The sequence below is a fragment of the Euphorbia lathyris genome, chromosome 10 (assembly GCF_963576675.1).
Source record: "Euphorbia lathyris chromosome 10, ddEupLath1.1, whole genome shotgun sequence".
NCBI lineage: Eukaryota > Viridiplantae > Streptophyta > Magnoliopsida > Malpighiales > Euphorbiaceae > Euphorbia > Euphorbia lathyris.
In genome coordinates this window covers 32580058-32604129 of record NC_088919.1, presented here as the reverse complement: position 1 = coordinate 32604129, position 24072 = coordinate 32580058, and the positions used below count along the sequence as shown (strand labels likewise).

Below are 24072 nucleotides of genomic sequence, written 5' to 3'. Positions count from 1 at the left end.
CCCGACATGGATAAACAGGAAGAATGGTATAATGTAAATGTCACAATCTCTGGCAATCATTTTTATCGTTCAGGGACAATTTTCCGTTGAGACCAAAACCTCAATTTATGTTTTCGATTTGAGAAGAAAGACTGGGAGCTTACAAGTTTTAATTACCCAATAAGAAGACATTTTCATATGACTAAAAATAATATCCATGAACCATCTTGAAAAATAAAAAAAATATAAAATGAATAAAAATGTAATAAATGCAATAAGAAAACGTGTTCTTTATGGACATAAAGAAAAACTGAAGAGTCACTTCTAAAAATAATACTTAGGAAATTATTAGCCATTTTTGTGATTTTTGAGATTCAAGACATTAATTGTGCTATCTTTGATTTTTCAAAATATTAATGCTAAAAATAAACATCTTCATTTGTTAGGTCAAGATTAAATATATTTTGATACATGTGCACTATGCATGTGTTGTGATCAAGTTTATGATTTGGAAAATGATTTTTTTTATTACAGGAGAACCCTTTCATTAGATTATAGGTATTTGGATTGAGATGTAAATCAGAAGATGTTACTAGTTCAATGGTTAGGTAGGATGTCCACTGAATAACCTGCACCAGGTTTGATCCATAGATTCTCTAGCATTTTTTTTTTCGATTTTGCATTCAATATTGAGCAATAAACGTCTTCATATTAAAGGACAAGATTAAATTTTTATCATAGGTCGATAGTAATTTATTTTCAAATAATTACATTGCACTTTTAATAAAATGCTTATTGCAATTAAAACAGAATACTGGAAATATTAAGTTTAACGGGACTCGAACAACATTTTTCTTATATAGAATGTTTCGATTTTTAGATTAGATGGAATGTTTCTTGTATTAATTGTACTTCTTTGGTTTGCGTGAAATGATATTGAATGATACAACATGTTGAGTTGCTTCAAACACAAGTAAGGTTTTGTTCAACTCAATCTTTTTTTATATTTTCAAAGGTGTATTGTAATTTATTTTCGAATAATTACATTGAACTTTTTAGCAAAATGTTTATTGTAATTGAAACAGAATACTGGAAATATTAAGTTCGACAACAGTGAGACCCGAACAATTGACATGAGCTTACAACACGTAACGTAATTCGTTAACTTACCGTGACGTAATATTTAGAATCTCGATTGAAGGATTAATAGGGTTTTTTTTTATCATGTGTACTTTTTTTAGGTCTGGATTTTTTTAATAACAATTGAACCACATACATCGTATAAAATAAAAATTACTATATGCTACATACGTTTATCATTATTTGAAATAAAACCTTATATTTTTATAGTCTGATTATTTATTTTTAGTTAAAATATAGTACTAGTATGATTTTGTTAAAATATGATTTAGTAGTGATATAAGGACAAAATTATCAACAAAATAAATTAATAAAAAAATTTATTCACACGGGTAATTTGGATGAAATGCTTATTTTCATTCCCATACACTTGTAGATCCCAATATGCATCAAATTTTGTGAAAAGGGAATAAATGAACTAATTTATTATTAGCTGCAATAAATGCATGTGTTGGTATTTACGCATGGAGGAAGATAAATTTGATATGGAGGAAGAGTAATCCGTAATCTATGTGTGGAAGAGAGGGTTTCGTTTCGTAGTTAATAGATTTTTGGATTGAGATGAGTAACAGAAGATGCTTGTAGTTAAATGGTTAGGAAGGATGTGCACTAAATAACTTGGACTAGGTTCAATCTGTGGCATCTCTAGTATTTTTTCCGATTTTGCATGGAGCACTGACAAGTCTTGACCTCAAAGTATCAAAACTTTCTTGACATCCAGGTGTCCACTCAAATTTAACACCCTTCCTTAGTCACCGTGTCACATGAGAAGCTATGAGTGAGAACCTCTTACAAAGCTTTTGTAATAACCTACCAAACCCAAGAAACTATGTACTTCATGTACACTCGATGGTGCTTTCCAGTTGGTTATAGCCTCAACATTCTTCGGATCAACCAGAACTCCTTTATCTGATACCACATTCCCTAAGAATATAATTTCATCAAGCTAGAACTCACATTTGCTGAATTTGGCATGCAATTGCTTTTCCCTCAGAATTTGTAAAATTGTCCTCAAGTGCTTACTATGTTCTTCCTTACTCTTAGAATGCACAAGGATATCATCAATTGTGTTTATTACCTGCTCCTCTTCCCATATTATTACCCTTACCTCAGCCATTTCCTCTTCTAGAAGCATTGCCTCTACTCCATATGCCAGTCTATAATCCTCTCCCCCTTCTATCATTGTTCAGTTTGGGACAACTAGTGTGTATATGCCCTTCTTCACCACACTCATAACAAGTAATTTTTCCCTTAGGTTCAGCTATCCTCCTTGAAGGACAATCATTCTTCAAGTGACCTCTTCCTCCACACTTGTAACATCCAAATGATGTCTTCCTGCATTCATCCAAATGAAATTTCCCACACTTAACGCATTTTGGAACATTACCACTACAAGCCATAAATGGATTATGTGAAGCTTGGCCAATAGTATCAGGTGCTCGAGAAGTAGTATGACTAACATTACCTCCTCTTGAATACTGACTCTGGGTGTGCCCTCCTCGAAACTATGATGGGTCCCCCTTTTGAAAACTTGGATCTCCCGACATCCTCTGAATGCTTCTGATTATTCTAAATTTCTAACTTGCCCTTCAATCTTTCTTTCTACAGTGCTTTCTCAACCCAACCTCGGTAATGTGTACCCTCGTACAAACTCAGCTCATTCTGATAAAATGCATTCAAACCATCTTTAAACCTTTCACACCTGACTTCCTCAATAGGAAACCACTGACTTGCATAACGGTATAAATCATCGAACTTGTCCACATACTCTTTCACATTCATAGTTCCTTGCTTCAAATCAAAGAACTCATTCGTCTTCACTTTCTGAAATGATTCAATCAGATATTCTTTCATGAATTCACGTTTGAAAATTTCCCAATTCAAACCTTAAGGGTAAAAACCTTTAATTCGAGTCAGCCATGTGTTTGCTGGTCCATGTAATAAACCAAACATAGTCCTCATGTTTTCTTCCCTAATTGCATAGTGTTAAAGGCTTTTTCAGTAGCCTTCATCCAGTTATCGGTTTCCTCGAAATCAATTGTACCTCTGAAATCAAATTCCCCACAATTTTTGGCATCCTCAATTAGTTCACTCGGGCTTCAACGTAACTCACATGTTTCCATCATAGCTACTAAAGCATCAACCAAAGTTTGGGGTTCAAGTTGTAAAATTTATGCAACTGGAGGCATTGTAGCTCATTGAGCAACAAGTGGTACATGATGTTTAGGTAGAGGGGGTATTGGTGGAGGATTAACAGGTTGAGGTTGTGGTTGTCGTGGTTGCCTTGGAGGTTGGGCAATAGGTGGAGCTCTAGCATTAGAGGCTTCACTATCCTTTATGCTCTCGGGACCCTATCCGAACTCTCTGATTTCTTCATTTCTACCTCTACCCCTATTGAGAGGCGGGCGGCCACGTAGTCATCGTGGATGCATCTATATGATAAAAACATTGTTAAAATTATATTTTAATATATGGTATGCATGAATACTGTGTACACAACACATCACATACATTTCATCAAGTTATACTTATATTAATACTTTATATATATATATATATAGGGGTGAGATCCAGTGCGACAATTGATCTAGGTGTGGCAATGAGCTTATTGTGTAACATAACAAAACTACGTAGTTTTGATGATAATTGAAAAGGGTAAGGGGAAAATTTGTAGATAAAAGAAAAGAGATGATAGAGAAAATTGTTTTATTTCTTTTCTTTAAAATTCATTTTCCTGACCTTTTTAACCTCATTTTTTGAAAATTATTATACTATTAGACTCATCTAAATTAGACGGTCATTTTGAGATCCCTGAAGGTCAGGTAAAAAAAATTCCGGTGAGCGGAATCCGGGTGGACGTTTTCCGGTGAGACAAAAAGTGCCCAGAAAATTCTCAAAAAATTTCAAAAAATGTAACATATTATTCTGAGAAACTTTAATTCTTGGGTCGAAGCGATATTTCTTACAGTTTAGTCCCAATAAAACTTTTTCATTAATTTTATCTATTTTACACAATTCAACAATTTGTTGGGTCAAAACCGTAAGGAATCTCGCTTTAAGACAAGAATTAAAGTTTCTTAAAATGATATTTTACATGTTTTGGAATTTTTTGATAATTTTCTAAACACATTTTTTATCCGACTTACATTGTTCCGACAATGTACGAAATTGTTCCAAATCAGTGTACCATTTGTTCCAACATAATACTTGTATTGTTCAAGAATAAATCAGCGTAACAATTTTTCCAATAAAATAGTTATATTATTCCAGTATAATACTTATATTATTCTAACATAATAAATCAGTTTACCAATTGTTCCAAATCAGTTTATCAAAAATTCCGATGAGCGGAATCCGGGTGGGCGTTTTCCGACGAGAAACAAAGTGCCTAGAAAATTCTCAAAAAATTCCAAAAAATGTAAAATATTATTCTGAGAAACTTTAATTCTTAGGTCAAAACGGGATTTCTTACAGTTTAGTCCCAATAAAACGTTTTCCTTAATTTTATCTATTTTACATGCTTCAACAATTTGTTGGGTCAAACGCTTTGAGCCAAGAATTAAAGTTTCTTAAAATGATGTTTTACATGTTTTGGAATTTGTTTATAATTTTCTGAACACATTTTATCCTACTTACATTGTTCCGACAGTGTACGAAATTGTTCCAAATCAGTGTACCATTTGTTCCAACATAATACTTAAATTGTTCCAGCAGAATAAATCAACGTACCAATTTTTCCAATAAAATAGTTATATTATTCAAGTATAATACTTATATTGTTCCAACATAATAAATCAGTTTACCAATTGTTTCAAATCAATTTTATTATCTATCGTCTTCAATTTCATTTTTGTTTTTTAGTATTTAATATATTATCTTCAAATTTATATTAGTTATATTATTTAGAAAATAATTCTAATTCTTATATTATTCCAACAGAATAAATCTGTGTACCAATTGTTCCAACATAATAGTTATATTGTTCCAACAGAATTGTAATATTGTTCCAACAAAATATTCTAACACATAGTACTGAAATGTATGACCAAAAAGTGTCCAGAAAATTATCAAAAAATTTCAAAACATGTAAAACATTATTTTAAGAAACTTTAATTCTAGGCTCAAAACGAGATTCCTTACGGTTTTGACCTAATAAATTGTTGAAGCATGTAAAATAAAATTAAGGAAAAAGTTTTATTGGAACTAAACCGTAAGAAATCGTACTTCGACTCAAGTATTAAAGTTTCTCTTAATAATGTTTTACATTTTTTGAGAATTTTCTGGGCACTTTCGGGTTTCTCACCGGAAAACGCTCACCTAATCGTCGGATTCCGTTGATTTGGGACTAAACCGTAAGGAATCTCATTTTGAGTCAAAAATTAAAGTTTCTCAGAATGATATTTTACATTTTCTGTAATTTTTTGAAAATTTTCTGGATATTTTTTCTCACAGAAAAACAGATCGCCGGATTCCGTTCACCGAAAATTTTTTTACCCGAGCTTCTGGTTTCTTAAAATGACCGTCTAATTAAGACAAGTCCAACGGTATAATTTTTTTAAAAAATGAGGTTGAAAAAGTCAGGAAAATGCATTTTAAAGAAAAAAAATAAAACAATTTTCTCTTTCCTTTTATTTACAAATTTACCACCTTCCCCTACTTAATTGCAAAATTGATTTTTGTCACACCATAAGACTTGTCTCACCATAAAAAAATTGTCACACTAGATATATATATATACCTCTCTCTATATATATTAATGGACCAACCTAGTCTCTGATACCAAACTGTCACACCCGATCCAAAACAGAATCAGATATGACAGCGAGACATTATCACTGATATGTACGAGTCGGAGGGAAAGTCTTTCATGCGTACAACTCTATACTTACAGCAGAGTTTTGATTATTGAAGTTGGAGATTTTGCAAATATAGTTAAACATTACCAAACCAGGAACGTTAACAAAGGGAAGATATGTATCAGATTTTGTACTTGAAATAATTTCATACGATTTGTTAGGAATATCAATTTCTTTAAACAGTGAGTTAAAATTCCCTAGTTTGTCAACGGATCAAACCTCAAGTACCATTGTGTCTGTTAAAAAACTAGTCCTCAAATTGCCAAATGTTGAAACGTCAAGGATTTTTTTTGGTACTTATTCCAAAAATTTATATTGGAAATACACAAAGAAAAAAAGAAAATTTTGCTTATTGTCTCATAAACAAACTTTACAAGAACATTGATTTTTATATATGAAGAACAAGAATAGCTATTCAGCTACAATACACGGATCACATTCCCCCAACTTATAACCTTTAACACACCACATTAAATATGAATAACTATGATACACACCTGGGGAGTTATCTTACTTGAACCAATAATCATCGACTTTAGCACGCCCATTTCGCTGCTTTAACTCTCAAGAACAAGCACCGAAATGAATTTTCCGCTTCAATGATTATTGGTTAGCTTCAACATTACAACAGCTCACATTTTGCAGCCAAGTTCTGTATACAAACCAAACCGTGGCAGTTGGCTAGAAGAGTATCAAGGGGCAATTGAAAATTATAACCCCGACTGTGTGAAGCCTCAGATTTCGCAGTTTATTTCTTCTGCTACACGCATTTAACCGATAGCATGATGAACTCGTTCAAGGAGCTGAACAACCTGACTAACCTGAATAGGCGGTAGAGGTGATTTCAGACCTCTTTTGACAGTATCCAACTGCCCAACAGGCAATGACAATATTGCCTCTTGTTGTCCACTAGTTAGTTCCACAAATTGAGCTAGCACGTCACCGTCAAGAATCTTAGGTGCTTCAATCTGTCAATCAAGGAATAACTAGAATCAGAATGGAACTACAAAAAAAATGCAATTAGAACTTTGGAAGTTAGATAAAATATAAAAGGCGATCAGTGCATATCCTGCCAGCAAGAGGCATGACGTTGATGCCAGTCATAATAATCCCAAAATTTATAAATTACATCTAATTTTAATTCATGAAAAACGTTACAGATGCAAATAACTGCAAATGATAAAGCTGTAAATAGCTTATTCATAGCCCTTAGGAATAATATACGTTATCTTTCCTAGTTTAGAACCTCTATACCTGTATATATACTCAAAAAACTTTTTTCATCAATAACACACGATATAAATAAATGGATATGTTAAAACAAGCTATCACACCACAAGATTACATCTTTGTGCTTGCTAGTAGAACTTCTTACATAATAAAAAATGTTCCCAGAAAAGATAACAGAAACTTCGTTTACCGGATTTTCACGACTACGGAACTCGATATGATCATTTCCTAAAATAGGAGCAGTCAAAGGATGCACCAGAAGTCTAGTTTGGACAGCCTCTAGCAGTTCATGTTCTTCCCTTTAAATTTCAAGAAAAAGATAGGAAGTTAGTGTATTGAGTGTAAAATTCAAATACAAACAGTCTACCATAGAAACAAGAAGTTTAGTGCCCAGAGACGATTTAACCTCTCCCAAATTCTTAGTAGCTCAACCTTCAACTGACCTTCATTTGCCTATGGTCACTCAACATGAGCTAACAGCCAGGCACAAGATCATTAGCTCTTCAAGCAAACATGACTGTGACACCACAGTCTCCTCAACAAAACAACCCATCAAATCTATTTGACAATTACTATCTTCCACAATAGAAACCACATCTTCAATAATTAGCTAAAGGTAAACAAGGATGCAGTTTGAAGCAGAGGAGAACCTAATTGAATATATCATCCTCTAGCTTCTTCTTTCTCAAAAAATCCCAAATCAGGTAAAATTGGCAACCTTAATTTCCTTTCCCTTGGATTAATCCTTCCCCCACCCACAATTAAAACTCCCAAAAAAGTGCAAGTCGGTCTCTTGATTGAGGATTGCCTGAAAACTAAAAGGACTGCCTAGTTTAAACCCTAGTTGCGAACAATTGAAGATAATAGTGACCTTCCAATTCAATTGAACATGAAAACCATCATTGTGATTAGATACTGTACTGCTTTTCCGCCTAAATTAAAGCTCATTAGAATTCATTGCACATGCAAATCTGAAATGGAATAAGCATCATGAGGCTCTTGACCTTTGCTGTTCTTATACATCGAGCCCCTGATCTTTTAAGTTGACACATTGAACCCTTTATCATTTATAAACTTAAGGGATAAGGTACCAAAATAGGCCTATGGTTTTTGGTAAAGTATCAATTTAGGCTCCATGTACAAAATAGCATCAATATAGGCTTAACGTTTAAAAAAAGAGTACCAATTTAGGCCTCGATAACGGAAAGTAACACGTCATTCATATTACTCCGTTAAGTTTTGATTTGTCGGGGAGAGAGAAATCAAAACTTAACAGAGTAATATGAATGACATATCACATTTCGTTATCGAAGCCTAAATTAGTACTCTTTTTTAAACGTTAAGCCTACATTGATGCTATTTTATACGTGAAGCCCATATTGATACTTTTCCAAAAACCTTAGGCCTATTTTGATACCTTATCCCTAAACTTAAAGATTAAATCCTCAATATTTTATTTTGACAAATTGGGCCATTGATCAATTTATAACTCTATGCATTAAATCCTTTAGAAACCCTAATTAAGTCATTTAATCATATGGCTTAATGTGTTGATTTGTAAATGATTAATGAATCAATGTGTAGAAATAAAATATCAAGGGCTTTAACGAGTAAGTTTTTAAATGACCAGGGCTGAATGTGTCAAATGAAAGATCCAATGTGTAAAAGTCACAAATATCAGGGCCTATTAATCGATTAAAATGGAACTATGATTCAAACCGTATCAGATGGGTATATTTATCCATTCCCTGAAAAAGTCGTCACAGCAAGACTTCTAATTCCAAGCTTCACTTAGGATTTACTATCATAGGAACCCAAAATCCACCTAGAATTTTTCAACCCGACAAACAAAAAGATGGCATCATCATTTTTCCGAAAAAAGTGAATTTGTACCTTGTTAAGGGAATGAAAATCATTATGCTTCCCAAAAGTGTGCTGGCCATGATGGTGCTGTTTGATGCATCAATACTTCCAGGAACACTATCACATCCCAGCAAGAAATCATCAGCTGGGAGTTTATATGAACATGATCCCTACAGAAATTCAATTGGCAATCAATAGGCCACTCGTAAATCACTATGTAATAAAGAACCATATCAGGTTTAGCGAATCAATACTAACTATGTAAGCAAAAAATTCACAAAAACAAATAAAAACAAGGTTTTATTACTTGCTTAGGTTCAAAAGATCAAATACAAAAATAGGTGGGAATCCAGGATTTCCATATTTGGTTTTTACAAGAATATAAGAATACTTTTATATGTAATCCATAATTCTATGTAAATTCTCCAATCATTTGACAGGGAATGTAATTCTCGAGGTTCCACAGGATAACTCCAGACAGTATAAGACGTTTGAAATGTAATTCTCCTATCTATCTTTCTTCTCTCCTTTTAGAGGACAGAGTTGGGGTTAGCTTTCCTAGGCTGATCCCAGGTTAGCTTTTGTCTCGGTGTTGGTTTGTTTTCTTTCCTGTTTCTACCAAAAAAAAAAGAAATAATAATGCATAAAACTTGCTATATACATTAAGAAATCATTTTTTCTTGTCAGAACCAAAGGTTTTTCACCATATATCTCTCTATTTTCCTTGGCCAAAAGATTTGCTAGTCCAAAGTAAACCCACCTTTGACATTGTGAATCAGTAGAATGTGTATTCATATTGATGAGATGACAAATTTCATTATCAACTTTCTTTAGTGTAGTATAATTCTCTTGGTTTTGTGCTTCCTTTTCTCTCCATATTAGGATGAATGTTGTCAAAATTCCTAAGAGGAATTTAAGGGCTCAACACAAGTTTGAAAGCTATTAAAGAACAATTTAGAAACCTTGCATTTGAAAATACTATAGTCATCTGATATAAACACCAGCAAAATGTCAAAATGATCCAACCATACATTTCGACAATAGCCAACCACAGCTATGCATTTTTTAAATCTTATGTCCCAACATGTTCTGCGACAATAGTTAAAGAGGTAGCGGTTAATCCATGGACCAAACTAGTGAAATCAAGTTGCAAGAGCCTAAGCCTAATTAACATAAATTGCTATTACTCATATAACTTAATTGAGGAGCTGTCATTCCCTTTGAAGACTTAAAAAAAATGCACAAGTTCCGACAAAAGGTTCAGTAGACCATCCAAAACGTTTGGCCTTCAACCCCCGAAATCATAACACCGAGCAATGAAGTGTAAACTATTGATCTCTGACATAAAAATATTTATCCTGAGGTCTGAAGTTATGAAGTGTAAACTATTGATCTCTGAAATAACTCTCAGTTATTATTTCTCAATAGGGTTGCCCCAAATATATACAAACAGAAACAGAGACCGATACCTAAACCAATTCCAATTCCTAGACCAATACAGATTAGGAGAAACAGAAACTTATCCTAACTCTACCTAGGAGAACAGACAGCTAATACAAGGTTCTGAACTAGGTTAAATCACGTGTAATATGAATAGGAAAGACATCCTTATCACCCTCCTCAAGTTGTACTGGGCGGGACTGCAATTGAAATCTTCCGCGATGCAATGGTTTGGTGAAAACATCGTCTTTCTGATCAATGGTGGAAATGCATAGTACGACAAGAACTTTGGAACGAACTTTATCCCGAATGAAATGAAAATCAATGTCCAAATGTTTGCTGTTGTTATGGAACACAGTATCGGCAGTTAAATAAACTGCACTCAAATTATCACACCATAAGATAGGAGGAGAAGGTACTGGAAATCCAACTTCTCGGAGTAGCATTTGTTTCAACTGAGCTCTGATGTAGTGCCTCTGTGGAGGAATGAGAAATCATCCGTTGTTTACGTGATGGCCAAGAGAGAAGGCATATGCCTAAAAAAATAGCATATCTGCTCGTGGATTTTTTATCATCTTGATCTCCACCCCAATCAGCATCTGAAACACACGGTGCAATTGGCCAAGCCGGCCACCTCGATGTAGTGTCAACCCAAACGAACTAGTCCCATTTAGATAATGCAAGATGCCTTTGATAGCTAACCAATGTGATTCACGAGGCGTGTGTATGTACTAAGAGATTTTATTTACTGCAAAGAAAATGCCAGGTCGGGTGAAGGTGAGGTATTGAAGACTGCCCATTATACTTCTATACATGCCTGGATCGGGTAACAAAACCCCATTCTCGATGCTCAATTTCTCGGTTGGATTTGACGGACTCGATTTGCATCTTATTTCTCAAGGATGGCTTTACAATACTTGGTCCGATGAAGAAAGAGTCCTTTGGAGCTCCAGTCAACTCCCACACCCAAAAAATAATGTAATCGTCCCATGTTCTGAATGGAAAATTGAGACTCAAACAAAACAGTCAAACAGTACCACACGGCAAAAATAATACAAGGAATTGTCTGTCTTAGACCCCTCAAAGCCAAATAGAAGAAGTTAAGATGTTAACTTTTCATGCCACACGCGTGGTGACTGCTTGAGACCATACAAAGGTTTGTGCAACTTACGAACATGTGGTGGGGCGTATAGGATCCATAAACCCGGGTGGTTATGTCATATAAACCTCCTCCTGTAAATAACCGTGTAAGAAGGCATTTGAAATGTCTAGCTGAGTGACTTGCCATCCGAAGGAGACAGAAGGTGTTGAAGTAGTCTATTCATGGGCGCTTATGATAGCCCTTAGCCACTAATCGTGCTTTGTATCTCTCAACCTCGCCATCGGCCTTCGTTTTGATCTTAAAAATCCATCTAGAATCAATTTGATTAGCATTTGGAGGTAATGGAACTAATCTGTATGTGCCATTCATCATTAAGGCATTGTACTCGGAGCCTATAACCTCTCGCCATTCTTGTGATTTCGAAGCTTGCAAAAAGGTAGTAGGTTCTTTCTGTGGGAGTGAGAATCCTTGGTTTTAGTGTCCCGACTTGGGATCTACTGACCATCTGATGAATGCGAGAAGGAGATTCTTGAAGAGTGAGGAGTTGATTTCGTATCTGTCTAATTTGAGTTCTTACTCGACTTGAGTTACCAAATGAAGGAATCACAGTGAGCTAAATCTTTCTATCAAACTCTGAGGAGTTGATTCCGTGTCTGTCTAATTTGAGGACGAGTACGTGCAGCAAAGGTTGTATGAAGCTTGTCCAAAGCTTCTTTGGCGGTTTCAGTCCCCACTAATTGTGGGAGCATATTATCGGAGACTTGTGGGAGCATATTATCGGAGACATATCGTAGATAATTGCAAGGACATATTATCGGAGACATTCCCAATCATCAACATGCATACCTGTTGGAGGAGAATAAATGGGCTCCTTTCAGAATATTGGTCAGCTGGCTTCTCCATAACAGAAAATTAGAGGGGTGAGCTTGACTGACAGATTGTGTGTTAAGCTGGCAGTTTGTGATGGAGTAAAACTAGAGTTACCAATAACCAACTAGAGTTACCAATAACCCCTGATGAGGAGTTCTGTTTCAATCCTGTTGGTGATGAAGTTTCTGTCGACATGTATAATTGTTTACTGGAGTCGACAGCTATACAAGGTTCACGTGTAATATAAATAGGAAAGACATCCTTATCATGAAGTGACAACAATCCTTTGTTTCTAAGATGGTCGTTTTGATCTAAATCTCAAATCTATCTCATTTTCAAGTTTCAATGGAACCTGAGGCACTTTCAAATTATTTGAAGTAGAATAATCATATCCTTTACTTTTGATAGTTTTAACAAGCCTATACAAAATCCAACTCATATTAGAAAATGCCATTGCATAACAATAACTACTGTGGGATGGAGAGTTACCTTCCTAATACTTGTGGCTATTTCACCCAGATAATATGCACAGTTCAGTTTCAAGTTGCATTCTGGACTTGCATTACCTGGAACAAACATGAGAAATTAGGAAAACAAATGTTCATATTCCTCAACTACAAGCAGCACTCAGCTTAAATTAAAAAAGGAATGCAATAAATTAACTTATAAATTATAATATCTTGCCGTTTGTTTATTTTATCATCCATGTCATCAGCCACTAGTTCAGCCTTGTCTCTACTTCAGCCTTCAAGTTTCTCACCAATCACATTTAATTATTAACATTTATAAGCAACTCTCTCTCTCAACATTGCCCATTTAGTGTGTCACCACAGCTAGAGAAAGAACTTCGCCAGCATTTTTGTTTGCACAATTAGTCCAGCAACCAAGAAAATCATCAAATAGCACATGTTTATGTAGGTTGGCTATGGACGGTTACCAATTTATTTAGTATATCATAGCAAGTGAACAGAATGCAAAAAAAAATTAATCTCCCTTAAGCTAAGGTTATTGAATCCTGCAATTTTTCATATACCCTCTCACATATCATAGAAGAATATTTGTTCTGATACTCTAAAGAGAGACACTGAAACCGTGCCAGGTGTTTGCCAAAATTGTTCAATCTTCTTTGCAAACTCAAATTATCCGACAGTACGCCTAAGCATTCTAATTCTCCATAAATGCTCATGTTTTTGTCAAACCAAAAATATCCAGTCAGTTATACCTGCCGACGAGACTGGAGGCGATGAGGTTGGCTCGGACCGCAGCATCCACCATCGTGAAAGAGAAGAGAGGTGGTGGAAACTTTTACACTAGAATGAAAGAAAGAGGTGTTAGTACAAGTCACGTGACCTCAAACACTTGGAGAGGGTTTAATGTTTCTAGGTCTAATGGTTTGGGCCCAGATGGATCTAATGGGCCGGGTCAGATAGCAAACCTAATATAGGGGCAAGGAACGAGAATTCTAGAGTTTCTTCACTCTTATCTATCGTACAAAACTCAGAAATAATGAGGAACGGGAGAACGAAGAACATCACGCAAAAAGAGTGGGGTGACAGGAAGAGAAGAGGTTTATGATTTCAGTGTGCAAAGCCATACTCGCCGCAGCGTAGATGTGGGGAGGGAAAGTTGAGAATTCTACTCGTGGCTGAAAACGAAGAAGCAAATGGGGAAGGCAAAATTGTTATCGCAGAGGCTAGCCTAGTGGAGGAAGGGAACGAGGTGGACGGAAACGGAGAATGTCAGGTCCTAGAGTGGAACGGGATCGCGGGTTACCAGGAGACACATTTAAAGACATTCAAATTCATGGGCATAATTTCTGGAATACTAATTTCGGTTTTGGTGGATAGTGGATAGTGGAGCTACCCACAACTTCATATCGCACCTAGTGAAATCGTTGGGACTGCCTGAAGAAGAGGGGAAGAAATTGATCATCAAAATGGGAGATGGTATCAGGTGAGAACTTCACTTCACTGTCCCGAGCTAAAAATATCAACGGTGATTTCAAGTGCAAAATTAAGGTTATGGTGCTCGATATTGGTAATTTAGATTTAATCCTCGAAATCGACTGGTTGAAAACATTGGGGGAGGTCCATCACGACTGGAAGTTGAAAAAGATGAGATTCTAGAAGGACGGGAAACAAGTTGAGATTAGTGGGCTGGATTCAAGACTCCAAGAACCAGCATCACTTCAAGTGTGACTAGAGGAAAAGGGTGACGGGTTGGTGGAAATTAATTCAGAAAAGGTGGGTAGACAGTGCGTGAAACAAAAAGTGGTGGATGGGAGAATATTGGAGCAGTTAGAAGGGCTGTTGGGGAAGTTTCCGTCTGTTTTCACCGAGCCTAGGGGAGATCTCCCCGACCCCCAATTACCACAAGGACGAAATCCAGAAGCAAGTTGCAGACATGTTGGAGCAAGGAATAATTTAGAACAGTAATAGCACGTATTTGAGTTCCGGTTTTGCTTGTGAAGAAGAAAGATGCATCTTAGCGGTTGTGCGTTGATTACAGGGATTTAAATAAGCTAACGGTTCCGGATAAGTATCCGATCCTGGTAGTGGAAGAAGGGTAGAAAAAGGAATACTTTTCAAAGATCGATATCAAGTCGGGGTATCATCAAATCCAAATGAAGAGAGGTGATGTTGAGAAAACAGCCTTTTGCACTAATAACGGGCATCACGAATACCTTGTGATGCCTTTTGGACTAGCTAACGCTCTAGCTACATTTCAAGCGATTATGAATGACATATTCTGTCCTCTCTTACAGAAATCAGTGATCGTGTTCTTTGACGACATTCTAATTTTCAGTGAAACTTAGGAGAAGCATCTAAGTCATTGAGGGAAGTGTTAGAGATCTTGGAGCAGCACAAATTCGTGGCAAATAGGAAAAAATGTCAGTTCAGGGGATTGGCGGTTGGTACTTTGGTCATATAATTACAGAGGAGGGTGTTTCCATGGACCCAGCCAAGGTTGAAGCAGTGTTGTCATGGTGAAACAGTAAAACGGGTGCGGGTTTCCTTGGGTTGACAGGATATCACCGGAAGTTTGTGGCGGATTACGAGAAGATTGCTAGGCCCTTGACAGGAGGAAGAGCCCAAGGGGCCCAAGGTCTTAAGAGTCTATACAAGGAAGAAGGGTAGAAAAGGAATTAGCTAGGATAGGGTTGTTAACTTTGTCTGTAGTAGAGTGTTGTTAGTTAAATAAGGTAGGACAGGAGAGAGTAGCGCATTATGTTGTTTCTCACCTTTTGGTAATTCCCTACATTTGGCAGGAGGAGAGGAGACCGTGTCCCTGTGTAGCTCATTGTAACTTCCTTGAGAAGGGTTCTCTGTTACTGTTTCATTAACATCAAGTCCTCTCCTTTAGTTCTCAAATCCATTGTTGTTCTTCCTATCATAGTTCACTGTTTGTGGGTGCATTTCTTAACAAAAAGTATATTATAATAATCATCTCTTTCAGCACTTCGAGAGGAAGGCAATATTGTTTTTTTATTACCTCCATTTCTACTACTTTAGAGGGAAAGACAAAAGGAGAGAAGAGAGAGTTGAAGCATGAACAAACAACCACAGATTTTCCAACATGCTTCATGTTTGATGTTCCACAGTAAGATGAGGAGGCTTTCTTCTTTTTTTTCTTTTTTTGTCACGTAGATACTTTTTTTATATATTTATATAATTTAATGCATTCATCAGAGAAAGAGATGGGGAGCTTATTTTTATTTTATTAGCATAAACTTAAGACTAGAACTAACTGAAATAATGAAACTAGAAGAAAATGAACATAATAGAAATTTAAGAAAGTGCAAACAAAGTTGCACTAAATTTTAAATTAATTAAAAAAATATCACTAAAACTCAACTCATGAAAGCATTTTCCAAGCCCAAAAAGAAAAAGAAAAACAAAATTACGGATCTCCATATTTTCTCAGCCATTTTTCAGGAGAAAAGGTAGCACTAAGCCATTTGGCTAACTTGGGAAAAAAATTGAAAAATTCCAATTTGACAGTGACAGTCCAATCCTGGAGTCACCATTTTCTTAAGAATGTTTCACTATCAAGTTACAGGAACAAAATGCAATCAATCAAGATAGACTTTAAATCAACCGATGACTAAAATTTAACAGCAATAAACGAACTTGTAAAACATGGGTATTTAGTTTAGAGTTTTGAAACTTACATTCAGAATGACTAGGACATGACAGCACGGCAATGCTTCCCTTACGATCTGAAACAACTGCTGTATCATCATCCATAAGGATACAATCAGCAACCAATCTCTGTGATGGGTCACAATAAAGTTGCTCCAGTTTTCTAGTCTCCTATTGTAAAAGAAAGCAAAAAGAAAAAAGGTTGAGAAAAATACAACCAACTTCCTATAGATGGTAGGAAGTTTGAGTATAAGAAATAAGAAGAAAATTAGAGATGCAATAATGTACAACCTGAAATTTAAGACAGAGATTTGGCCTACCTCATTATAAGAATAGAAAAGGATGCCATCACGGCAATCACCAACAGCAATTCTACTGAAATGCGCAGTTAATGACATTACGGTAAAACGCGTCCTTGCTACAGCAAACTTTCTCACTCTTTGGGGGTTATCATTTGGAAAACCACAAACATAAAACTGAGAAATCGGAATAACTTTTCTATCAGTAATAGACACATTATACCATCCTTGCATCTTAAAAGCAAACAAACAACTTAGAAACTTACAGCACTACCAGCAGATGCCAAGAAGTAGCGATCAAGATATGGGCAGATTGCAAGTGCCATTCCAGGCCATTTGATACAACATACTAATCGTAACTGCCATGCTTCGGCTTCTTCAATTCTACCCCCATCACAGCAATCATCTGGGCTACTACAAAGACTACTATTTGATAACTGTTCTGCAGTATAAACAACTACTTCACGAAATGGTGAAGTTCGTTGAGAAGATGACCCTGCCTTTGAGCAGAATGTCATGGAACCACTGTCTGAATTTTGCATTTCAAGGCAGAGGACTATTAGACGGCCCTTGGTACTATTGAAGAAAAGTCCAGTTAGAACATCATAATTTCCAAATAAACTGGGATAACTCTAATAACATCAATCACGTTCAATATTAGCATCAAGCCATAAATCGTGAATCTTAACAAAGAAGTGCAGCTAATTTGGCTGTTGCGAAGAAGTAACTATTATGAAGTATACTAGAAAGTCATGAAATTTACCTTTCAGCTTCACCACTGGGCATTATAGCTGGACTAGATGATAGACTAGTTCCAACTACCAGCACTTGTTCATTCCCAGCCCTTACCAATTCCATGGATTTTCCTGTTTCTCCAAGTTCAAGTTTAAATGAAGAAACTACACATCCACTTAGGGGATCAACACAACATATGTCAGACGAACAAGTATCATTGCTAAGTTGAGTTCTCATCACAACTAACAGCTTGCTTTCACTATGGTAGAGGACCTTTCGTGGAGTCCCTCCAAGATGAAATTTCTGAACATTAAGCCTCTTGCTATGCACCATTTCAACCTGAAACATCAAAGATGAACAATCCAGGCAGAGTATCACCAACTAACTCGACATAAAGATAACACATTCAAAAACTAAAAATCAAGAGCTGTGGGGTCACCAGTTCAAAAGTTATCCTCTCATCACAAGTGAGAAAATATACACCCTTTCAGACACTTCATGGACAAGAAATTAGTAAGATTGACAAGCAATAAAGAATAAACCACAATCCACTTTACATTTTAGGCTACTTAAAGGATAAATCTCACTCATTCCCATATATATATGTGCGCAAAATACACATTTGAATTCCAACTGGACCTCCAGCCATTAAAATCCAGAAATAAGAAAACAATGAGAAATGTTCCAATGTACAAAATGTCAGCAAAACCATGTGCAGTTGATATGTTCTAAATCCTAATAACTGTGTGAATCCCACACAAAAATTCAACTAGAATTCATCCTGCTACAAAAAACTAAAAGCATAAAGATTGCACATACATAACCAGTTTCATAACATAGCAGTCACATTGAAATGAATAACCCTGAAGTAGTTGCATTTTCAATAGGAGAGTGCTGTTCTATATACTCCATTGCCCCCTCAATAAAGACTGAAAACAAGCAGCTTTGACGAAAATGAAGCTAAACAAACACAAGGAAAAAAAAAGTATCTCACCAAATTTAGACTATTGTCTGCAACAAATAAAATCCCATTAGGGCATTCAGCTGAGCATACAGGTGTTGCATGAGTTGAAGGCTGAAAAGAGATTGATGCATAAGAGAGGCTGTGCCTTGCAGTTTGCAATAACCAGGGCCTATCACTGAGTGCAATCATGTCCGCATCAAGTGAATCACTCAGTGGAACAAGAAAAACAGGAGTAATGCCAACACGGCGAGTGGCAATCAATTGTAAATTAATAGGAAAGTTATCTGATGTCCTGCAAGTTAAATCATCAGCACATGTTTGTGGCTCAGAAGAAACTGCAGGTGCATCGGGTGCAGCACCACCAGCACTCACCATATATGAATCAACAGGATATGCATACTCAGAAGAGCCAGAAGGCCATTCAAACCGAAGAAGCATGCCATTCCTCAAACCAGAAAGAATGTAAGACCGATCAGCCAGTACAAGTCTGACATCTTGAGGTATGCAACCACTGATAGCAGTTCCAAGAGTACTCGTCAATGAAATTGTCCCACAAGCAACAACTCTTAGGCCTTCATTGGGTACCAAAGATAAAACTTCCACTGAAGGCCTATGTGTACCAATAACAAAGGTACTACCGATGTCAACTCCAACTGGTAGAGTAGTTGCATAACTATCACCCACAAGATTACTAGAACTTGATGGTGTTTGCTCAAGCTGTTTTAGAGGAATTGAAATGCAGGATAATTCACTCAGCAACCTCAAATGTTGCAATTCATATATCTCATAATTACAAGTCGAAAGTAATCTGACTCCAAGGACATATAAAAAGCATGGATTAGAAGTAGAAATAATAATGAAATCACGTCCAACAGCCCCCAAACTGATGCTCGTATCATCAGGAAACCAAGATGTGCAAACTGGAGAAGACAAAGGTATACCTTCAGCATGGGCAACCTTCGTTGGCAAACAAAGCCGAACAGCAGTTTGATGAATTTGGACAAGCAGACCATCACCAACAAGTCCACAAGCCAAAGTACAGATATCAGGATGGAATCCAACTGAATCAGTCACATCAGTAAAGCTTACTCCAACTGAAAGCACCCTGGTCTCTTCAACAAAAGATAGTACAAGAAAAGAATGATATAAGTCAGTCATTTTCATTCTAAGTGTCCATATACCAGTAATGCCTTGATAAATTGGTGCAGTCTTCAGCAGCTTTTCAACATTGATGCCACTTCTAATAATCCTTAATGACCCTTCGGGTGCCATTCCACAGCAGGCAAACATTTGATCACATTTCTCATCATTGAAATCCACAACCGACATGTCTAAGATTGGTGCAATATTTTGAATAGGGCTTGTATATAGCAACCCTTCATTTTCCACTTTGAGGACAATCCCATCTCCCATCTCTACAAAAGCAGCCAGGAAACCACCCTCAACCCACAAAAGTGACTTACATGGTAGACCTTTGTATAGACAATCAGAAAGATCGACTTTGAGGTTCTCAGAATCAAAAGAAATTTCAATCATGAAAAATTCTCCTGTGTCAATGCAAAAAATCATCTTGGGATTTTTATAATTTTCAGGTTCCCAACTCCAAGAACACACATATTTTGAAGTAGACTTTACACTGCTACCTTCAGTATCTATACACATGGGATCATAATCTCGAAGCTCCAGTAAAGCACAAGCAGCAACATTGAATAAACCGTCATCATCGACATCATGAACCTTAGACGGCTCCTCAACAAAACTCTGCTCCTCCACTGCAGTAGGCAAGAAATTAAGGGTTGTTCTGTAGACACAACAAGGATTGTGAGCATCTCTGAGATCCATTAAGAGAGCATCACCAACCCTGAATAGAAATGCAAATCCATTATAATGAGGGACCTCAACAACATCATGCGCTATAGGTCCAGCTTCAACATACACAGAAATGACGGTAAGAGTATGATCACTAATGTGCATTAACACAAGTTCATTTAGGAGAGCACCCTTCCTGTAGCATACAGAAGATATCAAAATAAGCTTTGAACAACACAGCAATGTTGAAGTGCAAATGAGAAAAATTCGATCCTACTCGTCATTTGACATGACAAAAGAAAACAGCATTAGAAGTTCCTCAAACAGTATCACATACATTCTCAACTGTCATACCTATTTAGAATAATGGCTAGTACAGGATTATGCTCCTTACTTGGTTGACTAGATTTCCTTGAAATAAAGCACATGCTCCATATGGTACCAGATATACTTGGCCTCTGGAAACTTCTGGGAAGACTCCCCTCATTTTCAGGAGGATACAATATTCGCTGAAATAGTGCAAAAAGGGACATTTAATACATCAACATGAAAATCATGTCATTACAATCTACTGATAGGCTAAGCTTCTGTGATAGTGCGACTTTTCTAGTATGAACAGCTCTATCATAAAGTTTGTGGAGAATGAGAACAGTGATAGATATCAACCTTATCAATGATATCACTGCTGCCAGATACTGAGAGGGAAAATACAGCCAATCGATCTACATAGGCACTTGTTGCGATAAAGCAACCACTGCAATTTCAAAGCAAAAAGGTTAGGAATTCACATACAAACTGTCGATGCCAATATTCTCCTCCTACGAAAATTATTACTTTACTCAAGAATAATGATTCAAGCCCTCAAACATAAACAAACATAGCAAAAGAGGTCACCAAGGACATATAGAAATTATTTAACATTAATACCTAACAATTAGCATATTTGTGAAACCGGCTAATGAGTTCCCAAATGAGGACATGTATGGCCATGTCTATAATATTCCCTCAACTGCCAAACCAGCAACTAGGAGTTGAATCAAAGGCACGTTCTCAAATTATTTATCTTTCAGTTGCAACGTGTATAAGTATATAATATATGATTTTGAGAATTAAGTTTGAGCACATAGATGTATGCTTGTGGACAAATATAAATGCATACTACTGTTTATTTTGAGAATGAGGTGAATTTTGTTGAGTTACAATGGGTGCACATATTGTTTGGTTCATCCTTATCTTACAATCAATGCCTAACAATTTCCAGCAAGTAACGAAATATGCATGGAGCCTCCCTTATAAACCTAGTAATTCCAAGAAGCACAATTTGACATTTTACTTAATTGTTTTTTCCTTCCATAATTTTCAAATTCAATGATGTTCCAGCCAGGCTCTGAAAATCTGAGCCCCAGATCCTCCATAGCTGTCCTTCAAAATCTTCAAATTCCTGTTCTTCCAGATCTAAGTTGAGCAAAATCTAAGCCTATGACGACTACTACTTGTTGGATAGATGTAAACCAATAACACAATCTCTGATAATGGGAGTCATGTGTATTACAATCAGAAAAGATATTGGTGTGCTAATTCCAAAATAACCAGCCTCGGAGCTCATTGAAGATAGGTTCGATTTTGTTAGTTGTGTAACAGTATAACAAGTGATCTCCGGGAGTTTTAAAGGTCAATATGGAAATATGGCGCCAACAACGGACTTGGAAAGCTCGGAAAAAAAAATACTTAAGAGATGCCATATTATAAGGTCCATAAGGCACTCAGACAATGAAACCAACAAAATTTCAGGTAAGAGATAAGTGCTTTACCTGGAATCAACAGCTAGCATTCTTCCTAGTTGATATCTCGAGTTTCCAGGATTTGAAAGTTGAATATGTGTCAATGGGAAAAACCTATAAAGAAAAAGTATTACCTACAGAGAGAACAAATTTCCTTCGTAAAAGTAAACATGTTTGCATACAAGAACAAACAGATCAGAGAAATAGAAAACCTGTGCATTTCATTGCAAAATGTGAGAAATGTTAGCTTCCCAGAATCAGAAATAGCAGCCAAAAGATCTTTCCCCTGCATCTACAAACGGGAAAAACTAATTTAGAATATATTAACAACTCGGGATGGCAAGTGTTTACTACCAACTACATGTTCGTTCTTAATACGATAAAATGGTTTTTTTGTTGTATTCAAGGTCATCAATTTTCTTAAATTATCAAATATGTATTACTACTATAAAAAAAACCGACCTGTGAACTTCGTGCATAGAACTTGTCATTCCAAGGTATAACAGCAAGATCTTTGATTGTGCCAAATACAGGTTGATCGCATATAGTCTGGACAATTCCATCCTCGCCAATCATTACCAACTCTATAGAGGTTTCCTGCATAAATCCCACCCACTTTCAGTTGAAGTTAACAATGCAGAAGAGAGACAAAGTAAAACAAGAAACATTCTAACCATGCAAATAATATATTTCTAATTTCTGAATTCCATAACTAGGTTTCTTAACCATAATATATCCTGATGCAACCCATAATCAAACATTTTGCAATGAAAGAGGATTATAAATGTCAATTAAACAACAAGCACAGACCATGCCCTTAGATATTGCCCAGAATCAGAAACTTCTTTTACAAACTAATGGAACCAGAGCATCACAAGTTCTTCAAATCTTTTTCAGATGGATGTCACATTCTTCCATAAGCAAATAGTATTTTGGCTTCTTTCAAGAAAATGAAAAAAAAAATAACAAGAACAACACTCAAAAAAGCTCTTCTTACAGCTTGAAGTCATTCACCCAGAGAAACAGCAGAAAATTCAATTTAGTAACAAAAATAGCTGTAGTAACCAATGTGCAACATCAAATTAAGCACGCAAAGCCATTTCAAAAGCAATTAAAGTCTTAATAGTAGCTTCAGTGAGGAATTTAAAAAAAAAAAACAAAAACAAAAACAAAAAATGACCTTGCCAAAAACGATGTCAGGGGAGGAACGAGAGCGGAAGTGACCGTAGACGACCTGAAGAACAACGCTCCCTCTAAGAACACACTTGGAAAGGTAGTGAACGGCGTTTGACGATGCCGTGGAAGACGACGACGATCGGGACTTTGCATTGGAGCACTCCTCCTCAGAAACCGCCATTTAAAAATTGTAAGTAACAGACTCTGAAGTTAGGGTTTGGTAGCTTGTTTGTTTGTTTCTGTAAAAAATGGAATTTTCTAGGGATGTAGTTGGTTTTGTGCAAGCTCTGTTATCATGGTTCCATTCCAGCCATGTGGTGTGCCAAGAACACTCCACAACAGCTTTACACAAAAACGTCTACCCAAATAATTTCGGATTTTGCCCCAAGATTGGGCTTTTTAGAGCATCCCAAGTGGTTGGGTGCTCAAACATCCTCCGCATCATCAAATAACATTATTATAAAATACCCTCTATAATAAAACACCCTCCTTACAAAAGTTTCTCTAGTGGTTAGATATTTTTACCTTACTTGAATGGATCTCACACGTCATCTATCTATTATATGTATAAAGTGTGGAAGTAAAATAAACACTTGTCGAAAAACTAGAGAAGCAAAATCTGGTGTCGCAGCCTAATAAAACATGTAGCATGTATCAAAATTTTAGATTATTTACTTTCATTAATA

At 36.2% G+C, this 24072-nt stretch overlaps 1 protein-coding gene across 3 annotated transcripts; it reads right to left on the bottom strand.

Moving 5' to 3' along the window:
- Positions 1-6302: 6302 nt before the first annotated feature.
- Positions 6303-23762, bottom strand: LOC136209501 (pre-mRNA-splicing factor rse1). 3 transcript variants are annotated; one of them, XM_066000973.1, is made up of 15 exons: positions 23391-23762; positions 22673-22807; positions 22423-22502; positions 22241-22324; positions 21096-21183; positions 20784-20938; positions 18651-20625; positions 17685-17995; positions 17188-17497; positions 16943-17098; positions 16652-16793; positions 12970-13046; positions 9099-9238; positions 7396-7504; positions 6303-6943 (listed from the first exon to the last, which is right to left on the bottom strand). In XM_066000973.1, the coding sequence occupies exons 1-15, from the start codon at positions 23565-23567 to the stop codon at positions 6746-6748; spliced, it is 4137 nt and encodes a 1378-aa protein (XP_065857045.1). In that variant the 5' UTR covers positions 23568-23762; the 3' UTR covers positions 6303-6745. The 3 variants fall into 3 exon arrangements, with proteins under 3 accessions (XP_065857045.1, XP_065857046.1, XP_065857047.1); XM_066000974.1 differs by having other exon boundaries at positions 22423-22496; XM_066000975.1 differs by lacking the exons at positions 21096-21183; positions 22241-22324; positions 22423-22502; positions 22673-22807; positions 23391-23762 and having other exon boundaries at positions 20824-20938.
- Positions 23763-24072: the final 310 nt, after the last annotated feature.

Excerpts from the sequence above, each read along its gene's own strand:
- LOC136209501 (XM_066000973.1), bottom strand. The coding sequence starts at position 23,567 with ATGGCGGTTTCTGAGGAGGAGTGCTCCAATGCAAAGTCCCGATCGTCG. Across the intron at positions 22,808-23,390 it reads CTGACATCGTTTTTGGCAAG|GAAACCTCTATAGAGTTGGT; the intron begins GTCATTTTTTGT and ends GGATTTATGCAG. Across the intron at positions 22,503-22,672 it reads TCTATGCACGAAGTTCACAG|ATGCAGGGGAAAGATCTTTT; the intron begins GTCGGTTTTTTT and ends TCCCGTTTGTAG.